The 21,282-nt window shown below is 35.6% G+C and overlaps 3 protein-coding genes across 3 annotated transcripts in view; 2 read left to right on the top strand and 1 right to left on the bottom strand.

Moving 5' to 3' along the window:
* The first annotated feature begins 1,292 nt into the window (after positions 1-1,292).
* On the top strand, positions 1,293-13,696 carry LOC106719741 (cationic amino acid transporter 2). Its single transcript, XM_045680416.1, has 15 exons — positions 1,293-1,471; positions 7,858-8,010; positions 8,285-8,436; positions 8,690-8,818; positions 9,229-9,384; positions 9,586-9,690; positions 9,916-10,073; positions 10,313-10,429; positions 10,641-10,738; positions 10,959-11,098; positions 11,258-11,360; positions 11,482-11,594; positions 11,792-11,934; positions 12,036-12,144; positions 12,227-13,696. Exons 2-15 carry the CDS (start codon positions 7,919-7,921, stop codon positions 13,684-13,686), a joined length of 3,075 nt encoding a protein of 1,024 aa, XP_045536372.1. The 5' UTR covers positions 1,293-1,471; positions 7,858-7,918; the 3' UTR covers positions 13,687-13,696.
* A 388-nt stretch (positions 13,697-14,084) lies between these two features.
* Positions 14,085-21,282, bottom strand: part of LOC106719740 — a 43,202-nt gene continuing 36,004 nt past the window's right edge. The window contains exons 12-15 of the mRNA XM_045680417.1: positions 18,989-19,059; positions 15,070-15,166; positions 14,540-14,760; positions 14,085-14,187 (exon numbers count right to left, since the gene is read on the bottom strand). Of these exons, the coding sequence (XP_045536373.1) occupies positions 14,085-14,187; positions 14,540-14,760; positions 15,070-15,166; positions 18,989-19,059 (492 nt within the window). The remainder of the gene's footprint in view (positions 14,188-14,539; positions 14,761-15,069; positions 15,167-18,988; positions 19,060-21,282) is intronic.
* Positions 19,743-21,282, top strand: part of LOC106719842 (transforming growth factor beta-1-induced transcript 1 protein) — a 29,469-nt gene continuing 27,929 nt past the window's right edge. Inside the window, exon 1 of the mRNA XM_014514301.2 lies at positions 19,743-19,840. Within this exon, the coding sequence (XP_014369787.2) occupies positions 19,838-19,840 (3 nt within the window). The 5' untranslated portion in view covers positions 19,743-19,837. The remainder of the gene's footprint in view (positions 19,841-21,282) is intronic.

Below are 21,282 nucleotides of genomic sequence, written 5' to 3'. Positions count from 1 at the left end.
GAAATACCACGACCACACAGAAGACACACATCAAGTGGAAGCAATTCCGCGTTACACCTGATGAGTGTGGTGTCGAAGGCCTAATTAAGCCTTCCTACTCTTTTCTTACAAATACGAATATCTGAGTCAAGCGTGTCGAAGGCATTTTGCTTTTATTTTACTACGCCTGTAGAAAAATAATAGTTACAAAGATGTATCGTAAAATTGCAATTCAGTTTGCAAAAGCGCTTCAATTTTATCAATATGTTGATTTCTTTTAATTTTCCTTAAAATTATGAGTATTATTAAAAAAGGGATTATCAATAAAAAATATACTAGTCACAATATTTACATCTTAGGGAGTTTTAGTGGTGGTTTTATCAGGGCTTGAGTAAGATTGTGTCATCATCATCATCAGCAGCTTACTATATGTAAGTCCCCCTGAGGGCCTCGGAGCTTACCCTAAGTTAGGAGTGACTAGGCATATCAATATATAGTCAATCTCAGATAAATGCAGGTTGCATGACGATGTTTTCCTTCACAGTTAGAATGACGAATAAATGTACATATGTAAATCGAAAACATATTGGTACATGACGGTATTCGGACCCAAGACCTGCAGATTACAAGTCAAGTGTTTAACCTCTGAGCCACCACGTTAAGATTGTGTGTGTATTGGAAAAGGCACTGAAAATAATATGAAGTTATGTACAAGCAGATAAATATGTCATTCTGTAAGCAAATAAAAGTTTAATATAAGTACAACTACTACAGTTTATTATATTTTGAATGTAAGTTTAAACATATCTCTTGGGTCCAGGATAGCCTTGTTATACAGATTTATTAAATCATAACTATGGAAAAAGCTGTCACCCGCGGCTCAGTCCTCGCGGAATTTAAAAAAAAAAAACACTTAATAATTAGCCTATATGTTCTTCCAGACTATGTTTTACAATTGTGTCAAATTACATCAAGATCCATTGAGACGTTCCGGAGATACCTTTAAACAAACATCCATCTAAACATTCGCATTTATAATATTAGTAAGAAGTACGATATGACTATCGATGAAAGCAATATAAAAACTTAGCACAAAAAACAGGGGACCTTTATAATATGATACATACTTCTAAGAATATAGACTCATAATAGTCAATGCATTTGTTCAAACTAGCCACTGGATTAAATCAGATTTCAAACAAACAATGGGCTATTGTAATTGCGGGCATACGACAAAAGATGGCACAAGCCTAGTGTACTCCAGTGTACACAGGCCAGAGATAGTGGTACGCTAATCAGACGCTGTGCTTTAATCAGATAACAGCTCGCATTCCGTCAGTACGATCTAATATTTCATACGACACTCACATCAAGAAAAAAACAGTGTCTGCAAAGGGATGTGTTGATTTTAATTTGTTTTCAGTGGTATTGTTTTTCGTGTCTAATCAAGAATGGATTGAACATTGACAACGAAAGCCTTAAAGAAATTCTGGTATGTAACCTTTGAACACGTTGCTGTTAAACAATTGAAAATTATTTTATTCAGTCACATTGTCTATGCCTTGCCAAACCATCTTAAAGGAGGTTACTATAAACCTATAATTTTTCAAGTAACACAAGTCTTTCTAAGTTTTTCTTGATTAATAAATCTGCTTGTTTTACTTACATCAAGCGTTGACTCAGCACATGACACAACTAGAAATTTTATCATTGCACAAAGTTCGTTAATTAAAATAAGTACTAATTTATATAAGTTACTTACAAGTCCATTTTAAGATAGCAATTTGAACACAAGTTTATCTTAAGAATGATTGGACATGTGGATGGATGTTTGTTAGAAGGTATCTGTAGAAGAGCGCAACGGATCTCGATGAAAGGCACAGATGTAGAACATAGTCTGAAAGAACACATAGGCTACTTATTAAGTTTTTATTAATTCCACGCGTACGGAGTCACGGGCGACAGCTAGAACAACTACAATTAAATAGCATTTTCTTTACTTCTTTCTTATCCATCCAAAAGACTCTCTCACGCTGTTTGAAAAAAAGAGGTAACTATATGTTTTTGTACAGGTCTTTCGATAGTGGGAACCCTTGAACAGCTGATCCGCTTGTTCGTTTACCTTCTATCGTAAACAATAGCTAATTTTGTTATGCTTGTTTATGATGTAATTGCTACCGCTTTGTAATATGATTCATCTAAATCCTTAACCAAGATTAATAACAAAGCTTCCTCGATTATAAAGAATTACATACATCAGACATAGAACAAATCAATGCATAGTTTTTTAAGTTTTCACTGTTAAAACATGTTTAGAAACTTAACTCAGTAAAGGTAACGTTTTACTTCGTCACAGTTGAAGGAAGAATTTTCAAAATAAAAAATGCATTTTAGTTGCAATGTAGTGTTTGGGTCTATTTTCAATAAATCCTGGTGGAATGATATTTTCCCATTGAAATTGTCATCCTATGTTTTAGACCATTAGGGATGAATTTACAGATATCCCTTTTTAGTTATCGTCTACGTAGTAACAGAAATCTGTGTGCAAAATTACTGTTCGTTTAGTTGATATATTAGACATTTTTTTCTTAAATTTAGAAGGTAATATTAATACCATTATATTTCGACATAATCAATTGTTATTCAAATACAAGAATTTATCATTCAATCTGTTTGAATTCAGCTTCAACCTTTGAGAAGAAATAATTTAAACTCGTTTTTTTTTTCAATAAATCTATTGTTTTAAATAATATTATTAAAACTAAGGATCACTCACAATCCCAATCAATGCTTGCAGCAACATTTTTACTATAATCCTCAGCAGAATTAGCTGCTGTATGAATGGTAAGCACGTACGGCAATACTACGACCTCGTAGAAGACAGATGTGAAGTTGAAGTAATTCCGCGTTATGTCTAACGAGTGCATGTACCGGAGGCTAATTCTAATTCCTTCTCATTTCCAATAAGAAAAGGATGTGAAGGGAAGTGGTTTTGGCAGGTTTAGGTATAGTAAAAAGTTTTTCAGTATACTTGTAATAATGTAATATATAAAATTCTCGTGTCACAGTTTTCGTCACCGTACTCCTCCGAAACGGCTTGACCGATTCTCATGAAATTTTGTGAGCATATTCAGTAGGTCTGAGAATCGTTCATGTTTTTTTAACTGCTCGCGGACGGAGTCGCGGGCGACAGCTAGTATCTATTTAGTAAACAACGCAACTTTCTATGTTATCAAGAAAAGTATATTTAGTGATAACAAAACTACACTAAGGGACTGTTTAAGTAATAGTTAACCGTCTCTGAGTGTGGCAGAAAAATAATTGATCAATAGCATTATTGTTAATGAATGAGTCAAGTGATTATGTTGATTCAAGCAATAAATTCCCCATTTGTAAATAATACAACAATAGTATAAGCATTATATAGGTATTACTAGAATAATAACTACGATTTCATTATTCCTATCGTTCAATTGAAACATATCGTTCATTCACATATGAAACTTTGACATTCATTCAAAAATTAATATGACTAATTTTCAACCTTTTTTACGTATAGACTATGACCTTCCTGGATCGAAACACTTGTATGAAAATATATTGTCATCACGCTCATTGTCTTAAGAAAAAACAGAGATAAATATGTATTAATACAGTTGTTTCTTTTGTATTTAATTTGTTTTTGTGATAATTAGCCACGATAACATCGTTTTTAATCACGGCGTCTTTGTTCAATATCTAAAGCGTCCTAAATATACAAATAATATTTACGTGCTTTGTACTTTTTTTTATGTCAAACTTTCAAACATTTAATACCTGCCTTACATAATGCCAGTACAGTAGAACAGTAGAGAAAACCAGGCATGGACTGTATGGGCTCACTGGCACCAGTTAATTGTTACATTATGCCAGTTGTAGGCTAGCGCTGATTTTAAGCGCGACTGTCTTACTGGCATAATGTAAACTAGACATAAATCCTAATTATCATGAATCTTTGAAATACAAAAACTGTTTTACAGTCCAGTTTTTTTATACAGACAGATCACAAAATCCTTACTAATATTATAAACTAGCTTTTACCCGCGACTCCGTCCGCGCGGATTAAAAAAATAGAAAACGGGGTAAAAATTATCCTATGTCCGTTTCCTGGTTGTAAGCTACCTGCCCACCAATTTTCAGTTAAATCGATTCAGCCGTTCTTGAGTTATAAATAGTGTAACTAACACGACTTTCTTTTATATATATAGATGCGAAAGTAACTCTGCCTATTTGTCTTTCCCGCTTCACGTCAAAACTACCGAATTGATTTAAACGAAATTTGTATGGAAGTATCGTCGTCTTTAGAGTTAGAAGCTTGAAACTTATTAATAAACTGTTAATTTGATATGAATAAACATGATATTCAGAATTCATAAAAGTTTTACCCTTAAGGGTGTAAAATAACAAAAGGGAATAAGGTATGAAAGTTTGTATGGGAATATGTAAGGTACACGTGACATTTTTTGTTAGTTTAATATGTTTTGTTGTGTTATACGTTTTATGATTATAAGTAAAATCATTTTCTTTAAAAATGCCATCCGAAGACAGTATTCAACGCGGACGAATTCGCGGAAACAGCTAGTTTTTCATATAGTTTTCGGCAGTCAACATCCGCGGTTAAAACAACGTGAAAATACTTCTCCGAATACATGTAACGTTCAGTCTCTTCAAACAACGAAGATCTAAAGATTATATTTTTTTATCTTATCAGAGAAAAACTTCGTTATCGGTGAATTTCTAACGTAAACGTGGACTATAGAACAATTACATTTTTATTACTTACGATATAATAATGGTTATTTTGTTAGTGATTTGTTTAGATTGAAAAAAAAATATGCAAAAATTTTGTATACTTTGGGTGCTTCGTATAACTATGGTTACCAATATTGATCTTATATATAAAATTCTCGTGTCACACAGTTTTCGTTCCCGTACTCCTCCGAAACGGCTTGACCGATTCTCATGAAATTTTGTGAGCATATTCAGTAGGTCTGAAAATCGGACATCTATTTTTCATAACCCCCCCCCCCCCCCATTTTTTAACTGCGCGCGGACGGAGTCGCGGGTGACAGCTAGTATTCATATAAAAATAAATGTCCATCCCTTTCATAGTCCTTGAAAAAATAGAGATAAAAGAAGTACTTACAAGAAACAGACGGTTATAGTTACCATCCAATATAGATTGTTGTCGTGTACCTACATTTTTATCTCGCGTTACTCCAATGTTTAGCAATTTGTTCATTGTATCAAAAATACGGCAGAGAAGTTAGTAATTTCAGTTTTATCTAACATTATCTTGGGTTTTTATTGCTTAAATATAAATAAGTTGGCAGTGAAAACCTATGGTGAGATGCATTAGGTTTCATTATCGAGGTCATTTTTGTCAGAAAAGAATAGCAATTTAAATGTACTTTCAGAATCCCACTTTCCTTTACATTCTGGATTTCCGCATTCTCGTCTGATGATTGTTTTATAAGGATACTAGCTGTCGCCCGCGACTCCGTCCACGCGCAGTTAATAAATAGGGGGGGGGGGGGGTTATGAAAAATAGATGTTGGCCGGTTCTCAGACCCACTGAATATGCTCACAAAATTTCATGTGAATCGGTCAAGCCGTTTCGGAGGAGTACGGTGACGAAAACTGTGAAACGAGAATTTTATATATTAGATGGGGAGGATTTGGCAGAGGAGGAGATGCTAAGTAGCAAAAGTAGGCAATGCATCTGCAAATGCTGATATCTAAGGTCATCGGTGACTTCGCTATTTTAGCGAATTCAAAGCTGGTTTATATGCTACCTTTTGCTATAAAGAGATTAGCGATATATTCAATCCTCAGTCTGATGACTGTCTTATAAAATGCTATGTTTAAAGTGCAATCCAAGTTTCACAGCTTATCTTTATTATAACTTAAAGGAAGTAACAAAATTATTGATACACAACTAGCACTATCAAGTTCTATTTAACGTTAATTTAAAGTGGTTTACAGTCATCAATTGAAAAGGAAAACATAAGAGATGTTTAATTAGTAATGTTGTCGTTATCACACATATTGCTTCTTATCACTGTTTACCTGATTATATATGCAATAATCGTTTATGAATAACGCTTTAGTTATGTACTAAAATATGTCAGGAGAATATAAAAAGATTCTTCTTCTTCTTCGTACTCTTCATTACTGAAGTTCGTGCTCATCTTGAAGTGCCTTCACTGATGTGTCGACGAGCTTCTTCCACATCGCTCTGTCCGCGGCTTGTCTCATGGCGGTCGGAATGTTGAGTCCCAATATTGTCTGGACTTGGTCAGACCAACGGATACGGATAAAAAGATGACCGTATAAAAATAACAAGACAGACCACATAGAAGACAGGCGTGAAGAAGCAATTCCGCGTTTCGTCTGATGAGTGAAAATCCTCTATTGAAAGTTTATTACGATCTCTACTTATCTTATCTTAGAATATTGTAAACTTGACACATATCTGGACACATTGCAATGCGTAGATTTTTATTACTGCCGTAATTTTGACGAATACGATAACGCGAATGGTAGTTAAAATAAACATTCCTTTCCTCATCTTTAAATCCTTACTACATTCATGTTTTTTTTGGCTTACGTATGCTATACCGTGAGATTTATAAAACTAGCTAACGCCCGCGAATCCGTCCGCGCGGTATTGAAAAAAACTTAATAAATAGTCTATGTACTCTTCCAGACTATGTTCTACGTCTGTACTAAATTTCATTAAGATCCGTTTAGCCGTTACAGAGATACCTTTAAACAAACATCCATCCATCTAAACATTCACATTTATAATATTAGTAAGATGTTAACGTTATATTTTATTGGTATAGATAATATAGAGTGCCAAGAAGCCTAATTATTCTATTATCTATTCTCTTGTGATGATTATTGTCAATTTGGACATTTACCAATCAACGTTTTTATCAAGATTTTAATATTATTGAATGTGAATCAAAAGATAAAGCTGTTATTTCAATTCATAAGATTTAATTAAGTTTTTTCTTGATGTAGGACATAGGACATTTGAATTTTACATTTAAATGACATAAGAATGTAATAAAGGTAACGTGTATAGGAAAGAAAGATTTCTCTGTCGTTTACTTTGAAAGTACATAAATAATTAATCATATACATTTCGGATTAATTAATGAGGGAATTGATAACCGAATGAATGAATCATACATATGTAATTAAAGCATGTCATGCGCACATTTAATCTTACTAATATTATACATTTGTGATGGTTGGATAGATGTTTGTTTGAAGGTGTCTCCAGAACTGCTCAACTGATCTTCAGATGTAGAACGTAGCCTGGAAGAACACATAGTGTACTTAAGTTTTTTTTTTAATTTAGCGCGGACGGAGTCGCGACCTAGTAAATAATAATTTCGTACACAAGTTCCATTACTAAGATACTGCGAAATAATCACAATACACAATAACGCGACATCTGAGTCGGATGACGTCACAGTACAGTAGACGATTAGTTTTACACCGTGATGTTTTCTGAGACCAATGAAAGTAGTATAGCTTCATCGCCCACTGTGGACACTGGGTTTTAAGGTGGTGATGAGGCGGGCAGGGCTGAGCATTTTGTACACGTGTACCTTTAACGTGCAAATGTAGTGTTATTACAAAAATATTGTAGTTTTTGTTGCGTGTAAATTGATATGTGGCTAGACATTATTGGCCATTTCTCGCCAAACTCGCAAACGAATTTGTCAAAAATAATTGAAACTCTATTTTCCTCTTCCATTCTCAAAATAAAAATAACTATTTGTGTCAATGCCTCAGCGGAGCAAAGTGTTAATTCATGTCCAGGTTGGATCGTGAAACAATCCAGATGCAGCATAGGTGGGGCGCGGGGCTCACCAGTTGATCGATGGCAGGGGGCAAATGGAGCGCCTTAGGGCGCGCGTTGGCTAGAAAGCGGGTCTTCGAGCCCGATCAGCTAGAAGTCAGCAACTTAAGAAGGTAAATTATGTATACGAAGTGTGTACTTATTCTAGTAGAATATGCAAGAAACTAGGAGGAAGAAACATTGTAGGCCTCTTTCAATGATCGTCACAAAGATCAACTATTGCTTAACTTTAGGAGACGCAATTAATTATTATCAGGTCATGGAAAAATGTGAAATTAGAATTACGAAACCATTGTGACAGTGGGTAGATTGTCAGACCATGTTTTAATCCTCTTGCATTTTTCTACGATTCTGAAGCGCATAATAAAGCATATCTTTGTATTGCAGATGTCTGACGATATGGGACCTGACGGCATTGGGTGTGGGCAGCACTCTGGGCGTGGGCGTATATGTGCTGGTGGGCTCCGTAGCGCTGCACTTCGCCGGACCCTCTATTATACTATCGTTTTTAATAGCAGCCGTGGCTTCATTTTTTGCAGGTAAGATCACATATTTTTGAATAACAGGTAAATTAAACAATCTCGTCCATAATCTAAAGGATAAACATTAGGTATTTATTTTTGGCGTGACATTGTGCTTGCTCTTATTTCTTTTACCATAATCGTTACAAATAATGCAAAATTTGAAATGTTGCCTTTAATTTTTTTTAAAGGATTTAATTTATCACAGACTCTTCAGTTGCTAGTAGTATTTTTATTTGACCAATATTGTAATAAAGTATATTTCGTTCAGGAATGTGCTACGCGGAGTTTGGTTCCCGCGTACCGAAGGCCGGCTCTGCCTACATTTATACTTACGTAGCAGTCGGGGAGTTCGTAGCGTTCATCATAGGCTGGAATATGATACTTGAAGGTGTTTTTGGTAAGACTAAGTTCAGTCAGTTAACAAAATCAGAATACACTAGAACAAACATCAAAACCAAAAAATATAAAAAAGGTAAAACTACTCATAACAAATCATGATTGAAAAAATTTAAAATCTTGAAGTATGCCTACCACTATGTTACTATCACAGAATTAAATAGGATTAATCCTAAGTGTTATAGTAAGCATTAATCCTCTACTTTATAAGTAGAACAATTTTTTTTTCTTAAATTGTATATGACAATTTGTAGATGACAAAGTTATTGTCTATTCCTAAAACCGTGAAATTTAAATTCCTTAGCGCATTGTTATCTGTTTTTGCTTAAAAGTGTATTTACAAAATGATACAGACTCACCGTCATTAGTATTTTATGTGGCAATTACAGTTTATATATTTTAATGTTGCAGGCACGGCGAGCGTGGCTCGGGGCCTAAGCTTATATCTGGACTCGATGACCAACAAGTCGATGTCGGGCTGGTTGCTGCAAGCTGCGCCTATCTACTCGCCACAATTCTCACCTTACTTTGATTTATTCTCGTTCCTTGTTGTACTCGTGCTCGGAGGTAAGTATTAACCGTAGAAATCTCTTCATACATCGTTTAAAACGGCTAACTCAATGCCGTAGGTCACCTGGCTGAACATCAAATACTTGGCCTAATAAAAATCAGTTCCAAACATTATCGATTATTATTATTGTAACTGAATATTGCCGGTTTCTTTAAAGTCATATATACAATATAAGACATATATATATATTATTGTAGCGGTGCTGTCGCTGGGCGCGCGCGAGTCCTCCGCAGTCAACAAGGTGCTGGCCGCCTCCAACATGCTCGTCATACTGTTTATCGTCATCGCCGGTGCTTTTAAAGGTAATAACTACTATTAAAATTAAGGATAACAGAGTATTTCTTTGCTATTCTTTTATTGTGTGAAGTGGATCATCCGAAATCTCTGTCGCGGTTGTCGTGGTGCGCTATAATACCCCTAAAATCTCTGTAACCGTTTTGATATAAACAATCTTCATAGATGTATCTTATCTCTTGTCTTTATGGTTTACCATGGTTGTTCATAATAGTTGTTATTGGTAATTCCAGCGGACTCCCGCAACTGGTCAATCCCGGGCAGCGAAGTGCCAGAGGGTCACGGCAGCGGGGGATTCTTCCCATACGGCGCTGGGGGTACACTACGCGGCGCTGCTGTCTGCTTCTACGGTTTTGTGGGCTTTGACACCATCAACTCAACTGGTGAGGAGGTATGTCACAAAAGATGTTGAATAGTATCGAACAGTAGTAGGCACGACGGATAGAAGATTAAAATTTCATATGTCTCGTATGCTAATAACGTTACAAGTTTCTATAAACCGTTTAGACATGATTTAACGTCATTTTTGACTACCTAAATAGATATTTACTAAGGTGAATGTTTTATTTTGTAAATCCCTGTTTCAATAACCACAACGCATTCAATTCAATAAGCATCGTATTATGTCAGGTGCGGGAGCCGCGGCGTGCGATCCCGATAGCAATCCTGACGGTACTGAGCATTGTGTTTGTGGCCTACGCCAGCGTGTCTGTCGTCATCACTATGATGGTACCCTACTACCTGCAGGTAAGCGCCAAAAAGCGGAAGGCTGAGAATATTCGCTCAATTGCTGTGCTACTATTGTTATTTTCCTAGGTTTTGTATTGCTACACAACCCGAAAATATTATTGTTATCTTGCTGGTGGTCTTTGTAAAGTTAAAAATAAAAATATGTTTTTGGATAGACGTGTCTTCAAGATGTTAGAATGTTATGTGTTCATTTTCTTTTTATTTCCAGGACACTGTAGCATCAGTGGCAACGGCTTTCACATTCGTGGGCTGGGACTGGGCGCGCTGGGTGGTCTCTGTTGGCGCCGTTTTTGGCATCTCTGCGAGGTAACAAGCTATTATGCAAAAATATGTCTGTACATTTTGCGCACAGAACAGAAACAACCACAGCAATCGTTGCTTAATGGAATTACTCAGTATACACAGTATCACGAACTTGTATAATACTAGTTTCCAACTCTACACTCCATTCCTTATAATCACTTTTCACCTGTCATGAACACGATCAAAAAATCACCATCACATTAGCAATGTATATGCCTTTCAGTCTCTTCGGGTCCATGTTTCCGCTGCCCCGACTTCTATACTCGATGGCATCGGACGGACTACTGTGCCACTGGTTGGCACACATCACCAGCAAGAGAAAGTCACCGGTCCTAGCTACAATACTACCTACATGCGTTATAGGTATGTTGAAAATATCGCTAGACATTGTAGATTGGAGGATATGCTATAAGCTTATCAGAAAACTGGATTGGCAATGCATACGATAGGCGTCCGCCTTAGTCAGCAGCACAATTACTGCTAACTTTATGCTGTATGTAATCCAAATATCTTAATTTCCAGCCGTGTTAGCCGCGATCGTGGAGCTGGAGCAGCTGGTGATGATGATGTGCATTGGAACATTGCTCTCATACACCATCGTCGCCGCCTGCGTTATATTGCTAAGGTATTTGATCTAGATTTGAGATCTGCGTATGTGTGAGAGTAATATATATTTGTATGCTTTTTAATCGATCAGCTGTCTTTGAGTGCTGGTTAAAAAGAATATTTCATTGTGTTAATAATAGGTATCGTCCAACGCCTTTACACAACGAGGAAGATGCTGTCCGTAGTGGTTGCTGTAACAGAAAGTCGACCTTATGCACGTCACGACTCGTCAACACCACTTTAATTTTATATAGTAAGTTAGTTTTCTTTTTACACTGTTATCTGTTGACTTTAAGGCACTTATTTTGGTAGGAAGCATATATTTCAAATTTAAACAAGATTACCTAAAAATGGTGTCGTAAAGACGGCAGATTTTTTTTTTCCTTGGACGAATGAATAATTTTATGAACAAGGGTCACCGAATGAAAAAGATTATGTCAATTTTTCCAGTTTGCATTTGCCTGTCGACCGCACTTGTGGGTAGCTACGTGGCTGAGCCGCTCGTGCCTATTCTAGTGCTACATGGTGTAGGCCTGGCCCTGATGGTTGTCATCATAATGCAACCGCAGGCGAACGAGGATCTACCATTTAAGGTACATCACGTAATCAATTCTTTGTGGACTTTACCAATATCCAAGTTTTATAATCGGACACTATGTGCATTTCTTAATGCTTATTTTACTAAATGTTGCAGACTCCTCTAGTACCAGTAGTGCCCTGTCTCAGCATATATGCCAACATACATCTTATGATCCTCATCAATGTACAGACTTGGATTCGAGTCATCATCTGGATTGCAATTGGTAAGATTCAAATAATTAATTTTTTCAGTTATGATGTGATGTTTGCATCATGTTTAATGAACTTTATTTTTTTTTATTTCAGGTATTCCAGTGTATTTCATATGTACCTGCTACTATAAAAAAATGGGTAGGCGTAATTCGAGTGAAGATAAACCACCGACACAATTAAACAAGAACGGCGGGCCTCCTGTGAAGATAATCATCGAAACCCCAACACCTCCTAATACTATTAAAATCAGTAGTAGCCGAGGAGGAGATTTAAGTATTAGTTCGACTATTAAAAGCAGCGTAGTGGGAACACCAGTAGAACAAAAAGTCGTCAGAAATTATATACCCTTTGTTACGGAAGAGATAATTGTTAAACAAGCAATCGTAGAGGATAATGATGAGAAGGAAGCGAAAATCATAGATTTATTGGATCAAGTGCTACAAGCTGAAGAAGATTCGTATGAAGAAATTATTACTTTACAGGAGCCACAAAGTGAAGAGAAAGATAATGATACAGCAATGACAGTGGATGTGCATAGAAAGTCTTTAAGTGAACTGTCTGACGCAGGATCGGACGCATCATTGGGTAATCAGGTATTATCTAAATATGATGTTATAGCGCTAGTGCATAGAGAAGATTTACCAAAGCTCACTGAAGAGGAGGAGAAAAATGAAAGAGATGACATCGACCAAAATGATGATTACGAATATATTACAGAGTTTAATGAAAGTGAAACGAATTCCCGAACAGATGAGTCCGGATACTCTGATACATTGGATAAAAATACATTTAGCGAGTCAGTTGAAGATAACAGGATACAGGCGCCAGTGATACCGGTTCCACCACCTATGGATGAAAATCTTTTTTCAAATCCAACTTTCAAAAAATCTTACACAATATCATCGAGACCATCAAAGACGCGTCTATTTCCTGAACCTCCGAAAGAAAATCCCCGATTGAGTATACAATCCAACGGTTCGATTGATGATAGCCCTATGGTTTTCGGTAGCGATAAGCAAATGAATTTTATGTCCAAGTTAAACACTATATTTCAGACGAAAATGTCTTCGTTTAATAATGGCGAAGAGCTAAGGAAAAGATCTCATTCGGCTGGAAATTTAGCAGATAATGCAGAATATTCCTTGAGGCAAGAACGGCCTCCAATTTACTATGATTTGAAAAAAGAAATAGAGGCTAGAAACTTGAAGGAGGAGGAGGAGCCGAAGAAAACCGCACAAGGTTTAGTGGAAGGTAAAAAAGAACCAAACAAAAATGTCTCCGATTCAGATGATGACGAAGATATGAGTTTGAGCAGAGAAGATTTAAAGTCAAAGTTGGAGAGTATTTTCGCAGCCGGCGGTCCTAGGTTAGTGAAGCCTAGAGTAATGGAATCCAATCCGCCGACACCCGAGGAACCATATTCCTGGAGTGCGGAAAACATATCTAGAATTCCTAAAGTAGAAAAAAATGACACATTAAAGAGACAGAAAGCAAAATTTAACGAAGTGTTAAACTCGATTCGGTTAAGTATAAATAAATCCGATAATGTTTAATTTATAAGGTTGGTGTAACACACAATGACAGGTTTCCTATAATACCAGACGTGTGAACCTAGTCGTATAGTTAAGTGCCTTAATAATAATTGTGTGACTGTGTTGATATTTAAATACTGTTATATATAACTCGTAATATATTTAGCGAAACGAATTTTAGATGTAAGACTGCATTTCGTTTCTAATATTTAATTTCCATGTAAAGTTCTGTGCACAATTAACCCATTGACGTTGACAATATTCTTCCTAACCGTAATAATAGATTTTAAATTTCGTGTTTAGTTTATAGACTGAGGCCAACTTAAGCTTAAGATAACAACAGTAAAATAATTGTACAGATCAAATATTTTATTAAAACATTGAGATAAAAATTCCACCGTCCAAATGTATATTATTATTTATCCTTTTGTCTCGTTCTGATATAAGCTTTCTATGATCGAACGTAACTCCATCTCCTTCGCACACTTTAGCAGCAGTTCGTCGACGATTTGATCCGATACACTAAAAATTATTTTTACTATATACAACAACTTAATAAACATCAACTAATAAAACTTGGGCGTCGGAGGCTCAGGGGTTGAGCACTTGATTTGAAATCTGCAGGTCCTGGGTTCGAATCCCGCCATGTACCAATGTGTTTTTCGATTTCCATATGTACATTTAACCGACGTTCTTACGGTGAAGGAAAACATCGCGATGCATCCTGCACTTATCTGAGAAGACATTCAATGATGTGTGAAGTCAACCCGCAGTAGCGTGAATGACTATGGCCTAGTCACCCCTAACTCAATGCACGACGGGAAAACCTATTATAATAAGTAAGGCCTACGTCAATAATTCCGAAGATTATTACCTATTGACCATTTCCCAGGGTTTCTCTACCGCACTGTTGGCATACATCGCACTCGTCAGCATATGTTGAACGTATTTCGTTCTGTACTGGAATAGATTGTCTATTGTCTTCTCAGATATGTTGAATGACATACGATACTTTTCCGCCTCCTTGTCCTTTATTGTCGACAATCTCACATTCAACAACCTCGGTGATTTCTTTTGGATAGTCTCTTCTAAAATCTGGAGATTACATACGTTTATTAGTCGGTTAGATGATTACTGGTTTTCCCAGATATTTAAACAATCTCCGTGCTAGAGCGAGCAAACGTTGTTTTGCCATATAAAAAATTTAAAAATTGTTCAAAAAATATAAAAATGTTAGGGGTGGACAACCCTTATCACTTAGGAGTGTGAAAAATAGATAGTAGTCCATTCTCAGACCTACTTAATATGTATATAAAATTTGTTTGACACTAGTTGAAATGACCACCTCAGGCTGAAATAAGTGTTGTCAATAGGTAATGGATTAATAACGTGTAAGCTACTTACCCGCAGAAGCTGTGGCGTCGTGTGCTGACGCGGACTGTCGGTTTTCACACAGTGAAGTTGTGCATTCTTCGCACCAGAAATACGCTCATTTTTGTTCCTAAATACAAGAAATTAGATGTGACAAAAACCACTATGAAAACTACAAACATTCATTGTTATAGGCGTCTAGTCAAAGGCGGTAAGCCTTTACATACATCTACAAAATTAAAAGGTTCCGCTTAAATAGCGGTGACATCATGTAATTTAATAAAAACCTTTCAACTGGGATATACTACGGTACTGTACTATGCAATAATTTAATACCGAGGGAAATGGTGACATCATCCACTCTGTCATACATCAGGAGGGAGGGTCTGACAACGGGGGAGACACGTCTAGACGGACAAAATACACCCCATTTATGTATACAGCACCCGCAGGACGCCAGCAAAAGTTATGAACACTATCAAGGTGACGTAGAGGACAATAGTTGAATAATAGATGTTAAAGTTATTCAGCAATTCCTGCAATTTATGCTTGTTTGTTAGGCAGTTTATTGTGTTTCAAATAATTTTCACTCTTTTTCAACCGGACTGCGCAAAGCGCCTGTGAGAAGTAAATAGTTAAGTTATGTTTCTGCAAAAACGGTATCATGAAAACAATAGGATGAATCTGCATTATACAATAGAGTTTAGTGTCTGCAAAGGTATGATAGACGAAAGGTGAAGCGTGCAAATAGAAGTGCAACGTTAAAGTTAAGTGAAACAAACACCAGCGGCATGACATCAGCATACAAGGTCGCGCCAATTTAAATCGCATTGCACAAATCGGGACAAGCAATTATCTTGTAGTGCTCGTTTACACCGCGATGGTGTTACATGATCAGCAAATGCATTTTATATAGTGACAGCTCTAAGATTATCACCGACACTGAACCTTAGCCTAAGAGTATGTTAGGTTTTTTTTACAAATTATCTTTGTAACCACTTGAAAACTCCGTTTCAATTTACAAAAAATAGACAAAAAAACATGAACACTGTTCTTTTGATAAATTTAAAATATAATAAAGATAGAATGGTTTTGAATAAATAATGCGTACAGTACAAGAGAGATGTTAATTACATTTCATATAATTATTTATTTTGATGGAAGTTATTGTACTCTTTCTACACAGTTTAAATATTTAGAACTGAATCTCATTCCAGTCAAAACAACACATACATTGACAAAAACATCGCTGAAAGACGAATTCTACCTACGCTGGATATTTGACAGTGTAATTAGTTTACACAAAGATCACTCACCTTTACAATTGACTATGAATAATTGAAAGCCATGGCAATGTTAGGAAAATGTACGAATATCTTGCAAAAAGATTATCAAAGCTATCGGAGGAGCCGTAAGTCAGAAAATCGTTTTAAAACTGTAAAATAGTATCAAAAATTCAATAGAAAGTCCCCTTGACCTTGGTACTAGCGAACATCAGATAAAAGCGGAACATAGTTTGAAGTCGTAACAAAGTGCTTTCTGCACGAAAGGGACAGACTGGTACAGAAATAGGGGTGATGTTTTTTGTATTGATGTTTCCACAGTGAAAAACACGACTATATATGGTGATCTAAAAATAGGTGCAATCCATGACTGAAGCAAATAGTTCCGAACTTTTAAAGTAAATATTTGTAAGATAATCTATAAGTAGGTAACGAAATTCCCCCACTGAGTTAGTATTTTCGGCCATTTCATTTTAAATACAATTTGGTCAGCATCATTTTTTTTAAATATAAAAAATATGTAAGCATCTTGTTAGATAATATAGTTTCATGGTGGAATGCAGAATTTGAAATAATCTTTTCAACGACAAGATAATTACGCAAACTAATTCATATCGAAAGTTATAAAATTACATAAAGTTGAATCTGTTTCGCTCGTATCGTTGTACCACATACGTTTATCAGCTAAATAAAGGATATCAAATATTGTTTTATCTGTCGATCAATTTAGTACATTTCCAATTGTCGTGTTAATATTACATGGAAAGTTTTGCAATTATAAATATCGAGAATATATGAGATTTACCGAGAATAAGGGTCGGTCATGATCTCAGGTTGAAAACAATACCGTATTAAGCAAGCACGGAAAAGTGTCTAGAGAAGTATTTTTAGAAAATCATCACAAAAATTTCGCCTTTCCTGGGAATCGAGCCAAATACCGTTTACAAAAACTAGGTGCTACAATCTAAGAGCTACAAGGTCGTTCCATCATATCCTTGAAATAACCTCAACAAAAGACTATTGCGATGAAATCGGCTACAGATTTAAGTTGGCACCAAACCAATGTTTGTTTTTATATTAGGCGACAGTGTTGAGACCCAATCACGTATAATTACGTGACCGGACCATACCCGAGCGGCCTCCAGCGTCGCGGTCACCCATCCCATTGTTTTACCGAGCCCTGAATACTGGGAGTAACTCTCACGTACGTTTAGCTCATTGTACAAGAATAACCTAAATACCTACAGCATTCATAGACTTTATTAATAAGAATTCCTAAATGGTTTTCATTCCCGAAAAATCTGTCCAACAAAATATCTTTTTTTTTTTACACAACTTTCATATTTGCATGTAAAAATCCAAGTGAATATAAAACAAAAACATTTTCACTGACAACTTGAGTCTTACACGTATAAATGAAGAATCAAATTGCTACGTTCCCACACGTATATTAACAAATATTATTGGAACTAGCCTTAGCTCTATCCTCCTGAAATACCGAATCAATATAGCAGAATAATTGTGCGTATCATGAAAATATTAGACCAAGTTACCTTTAATATAAGGCACATAAAACCTACTCATTATACCTATTCATAATGATAAAATTAATAAAACCGTTTAAGGTGAATTTGAACGTGGGTCGCGAAAGTCAGATCGACTCATACGATACTTTCGTGCATGAGGTGGTGTTACCAAATTTAGAAGCTTAAGGTATTGTAATTAGTCAGCACGCCTCGTATGGGAAAAGAGGCGTGGGAGAGATCTCGTTAATCTTGATAGAGATTTGAACTAAGTATTACCATCTCACTTTTACAAATATAATCCGAACGGAACAGATATTGTTGATTAAAGTAATCTTTATAGCTTGATTATACTCAATTTATAATTTCGCAGGTACATTTTTATTGGTATTGTTTTTCATTTTATCTATTAATCAAAAACAGGAAATGAATCATATTAATTTCCGACTTAGATATTGCTTGTTTACACAAGACTTAGTCGACATTCATACTATATTGTTATGTTAAATTTAGCTCTTAATATTTAAAAGATATTCATACGTACATATATCAATGATATTTAACTTAATCCAAGAGGTAAAAAACCTATACATATCAATAAATGGAGTGTCTGTATGAAATCGAAAAAAAAAACATATTTCGTACAAGTGATATATTTGTGTTGCTGATAATGAAAAACTAATGTTCAAAATTTCTATCTGTCTTTATGTCTGTTCTCGAGGTCGAGTTTGTTCCAGTTTATCTCTGGAACGGCTGTACCGATTTTGATGGAACTTTGAAGGAAGGTTGCGCACTGGCATAAAGGCTACTTTTATTTAATCCTGCGCTGTTAAAATTGCGGGCGAGTGCTAGTCGTAAAATACAATTAAAGTAAGAAAACTAGTGATGTTTCCTAATCGAATGTCGATATAGATAATTATAACAATGATTCACTAAATATTAAGGTATCATTAAATGGAACTGTGCGCAATTCTTTAGTCACCAAGGTGTTATCACGTCATCATAGCAACCATAGAATTATAAGAAATCCAAGATCACATAAAAAAATAAAGGAAAATTAGTAAATAACTAAATTTCCTGTATTCCGTCCGAGTGAGCCGACACAATCCGCTCATGCTTCCACAAGTTTGAGTAGGAGTAACTTACCCCGATGTATTGCCACATAGTTCCCTCAGGAGTCGACTGACTTCCGCACTCGCAAGTTCGGCTTCCGGGATCTAGAGGCAAAAAACACATTAGTGATTCGACAGTCGCACAAAAATACGACAACGGTTCGTTCATTCCAACTTGCTTAACAAACTAAGATGGTCACATTATACGAACGGATCCAAAGTCGAGTAACAGGTTCGGCAGTGACAAACGTCACCCCTGACCTTGTCTGATACAACCTACGTGCCCCTAAATCCTCTTTCACCGGGTCGCCACTACTCCCAGCCTCATCCAATCCGTGCAATTCCCGGTATATGCAACGATTACGTCATCTACGATAAGGCGCCTATATTTTCGTCTTCGTACTAGTGATGAGCAGTAATTATCGACATTTATAACTTAATATTATAAATGCGAAAGTTCAGATGGATGCATGGGTGTTTGTTAGAAGGTATCTCCGTAACAGCTCAACGAAATTTGATGTAATTTAGCACAGATCTAGCTAACACATAGGCTTCTTGTTAAGTTTCCTTTCAACTTCATTTGATGTTAAATGGCAATATTATTGACGAATTACATGCATCAGCACACCAATTTAACATCCAAGTTTTAAAGATTGGGATAGTGTTTAATTTACTGTTGTCGTCATAATTTTATCAGTAAATACCAGTAAAAGGTAAATTAGTTCAGAATGAGTAATATTAATTAATAAGAAGCGAAGGATAATATATCGATAGAATCGACAGGAGGTGACAGCACGGGGCGAGGCAGCGCGCGCTCAGTCTGATTCGAAACGGCAGTGAACGCGCGCGTGTTACAACACTACAGGACACAAACTCGGAAACAATGGTGAGTATTAAAAACAATTGTTTTAAATTTAATATTTTAATCTATTATTTTACATTAAATTATAGAACATAGACAATTTTTTTCTACAGCTTTAATGTAGATATAAAAATATAATCAAAAAGTTTACTTATATATCTAAAATAAATATAAATCGAATTGTGGTACTTAGTTGAAAATAAGAAACTATTTTTAAAATAGAATTTACGAATGACAGTTTTATAGCAACTTACGAAACGCAAAATTATTAGCGTTAACATTTATAAATAGCTGAGAAAAACGATTCCACGAAAACATTGGAAAAATGCGTTAATTTTGCACGCGACATAACAACGTGTTTTGTAATATTTTCGTACTACATATCGTTACGTTGATATCGCCTATATTCAGTTACGAGAAACTTATTTACTTCTTTATCCATTTATGCTACAATAAAATGATATTAATTATTTTCAAGTTCTGTTCAGTATATTCGGACTTCCAGACTTTCCCTATTACTAAAAGAAATACTCGAAATTATAATGCGTCCTCATGAGGTCAAGGTCGTTAGATAAATGTCATGTCAACAAGGGCCTATTACACTAAGCTAGTAATCAAGACATCATTCCTTCAAAACATTGCAAAGTAGGGCTTGTATGATAAACCTTAGTCTTAGTTATTCAACATGTAAATACTGTTTCCATTGCATGACTCATAAGTTGGTATATTCCAAAAATGATCATTCGGAAGCCGAATTAATTAATTCGATGTTTTTGTATACGACGCGACACGACACGACTACCGAAATTGTGGTCAACGTCACGACTCTCTTATATACAAAAGGCAAAAGGAGTAAAGAAAATGACAGCAGTTGTCTCTCCATTTAGGATACTGTTAAATAATAAAAACTTTATCGAATGCTTTCTTTATTTGGGTGATCAGTGATTTTAAATATCCTCGTTCCTTGATAGTATTTTATATAAACTTTCGGTATAGGTATATCTAGTGTGTTAATCTTGCTGTATTTTTCAAAAATCAATATTTTGCTTTCGTGATAGATAAAGCAAATCGTGAGAAATTTCTGCATAACCTATCTATCCATATCTATATATATAAAAGAAAGTTGTGTTAGTTACACCATTTATAACTCAAGAACGGCTGAATCGATTTGACTGAAAATTGGTGGGCAGGTAGCTTAGAACCAGGAAACGGACATAGGATAATTTTTACCCCGTTTTCTATTTTTTATTCCGCGCGGACGGAGTCGCGGGTAAAAGTTAGTGTTCAAATATAATAGCTAGAGTATTTATTTTATCGTGGATTTCTGTAACCAATATCACAATTCAAAACATATTGTTATCTCTGTTTTGTCAAAGATAATGACAGGGATGACGACATATTTTATATTTAGATTTAGGTCTCATAAACCCACGGCTAATATGCTTACATTATTGTGAGTATTAAAC

The sequence above is a fragment of the Papilio machaon genome, chromosome 13 (genome assembly GCF_912999745.1).
Source record: "Papilio machaon chromosome 13, ilPapMach1.1, whole genome shotgun sequence".
In the NCBI taxonomy this organism is placed as follows: Eukaryota; Metazoa; Arthropoda; class Insecta; order Lepidoptera; family Papilionidae; genus Papilio; species Papilio machaon.
Note: the sequence above shows the minus strand (reverse complement) of the source record. Positions and strands in the feature narration are given on the sequence as shown.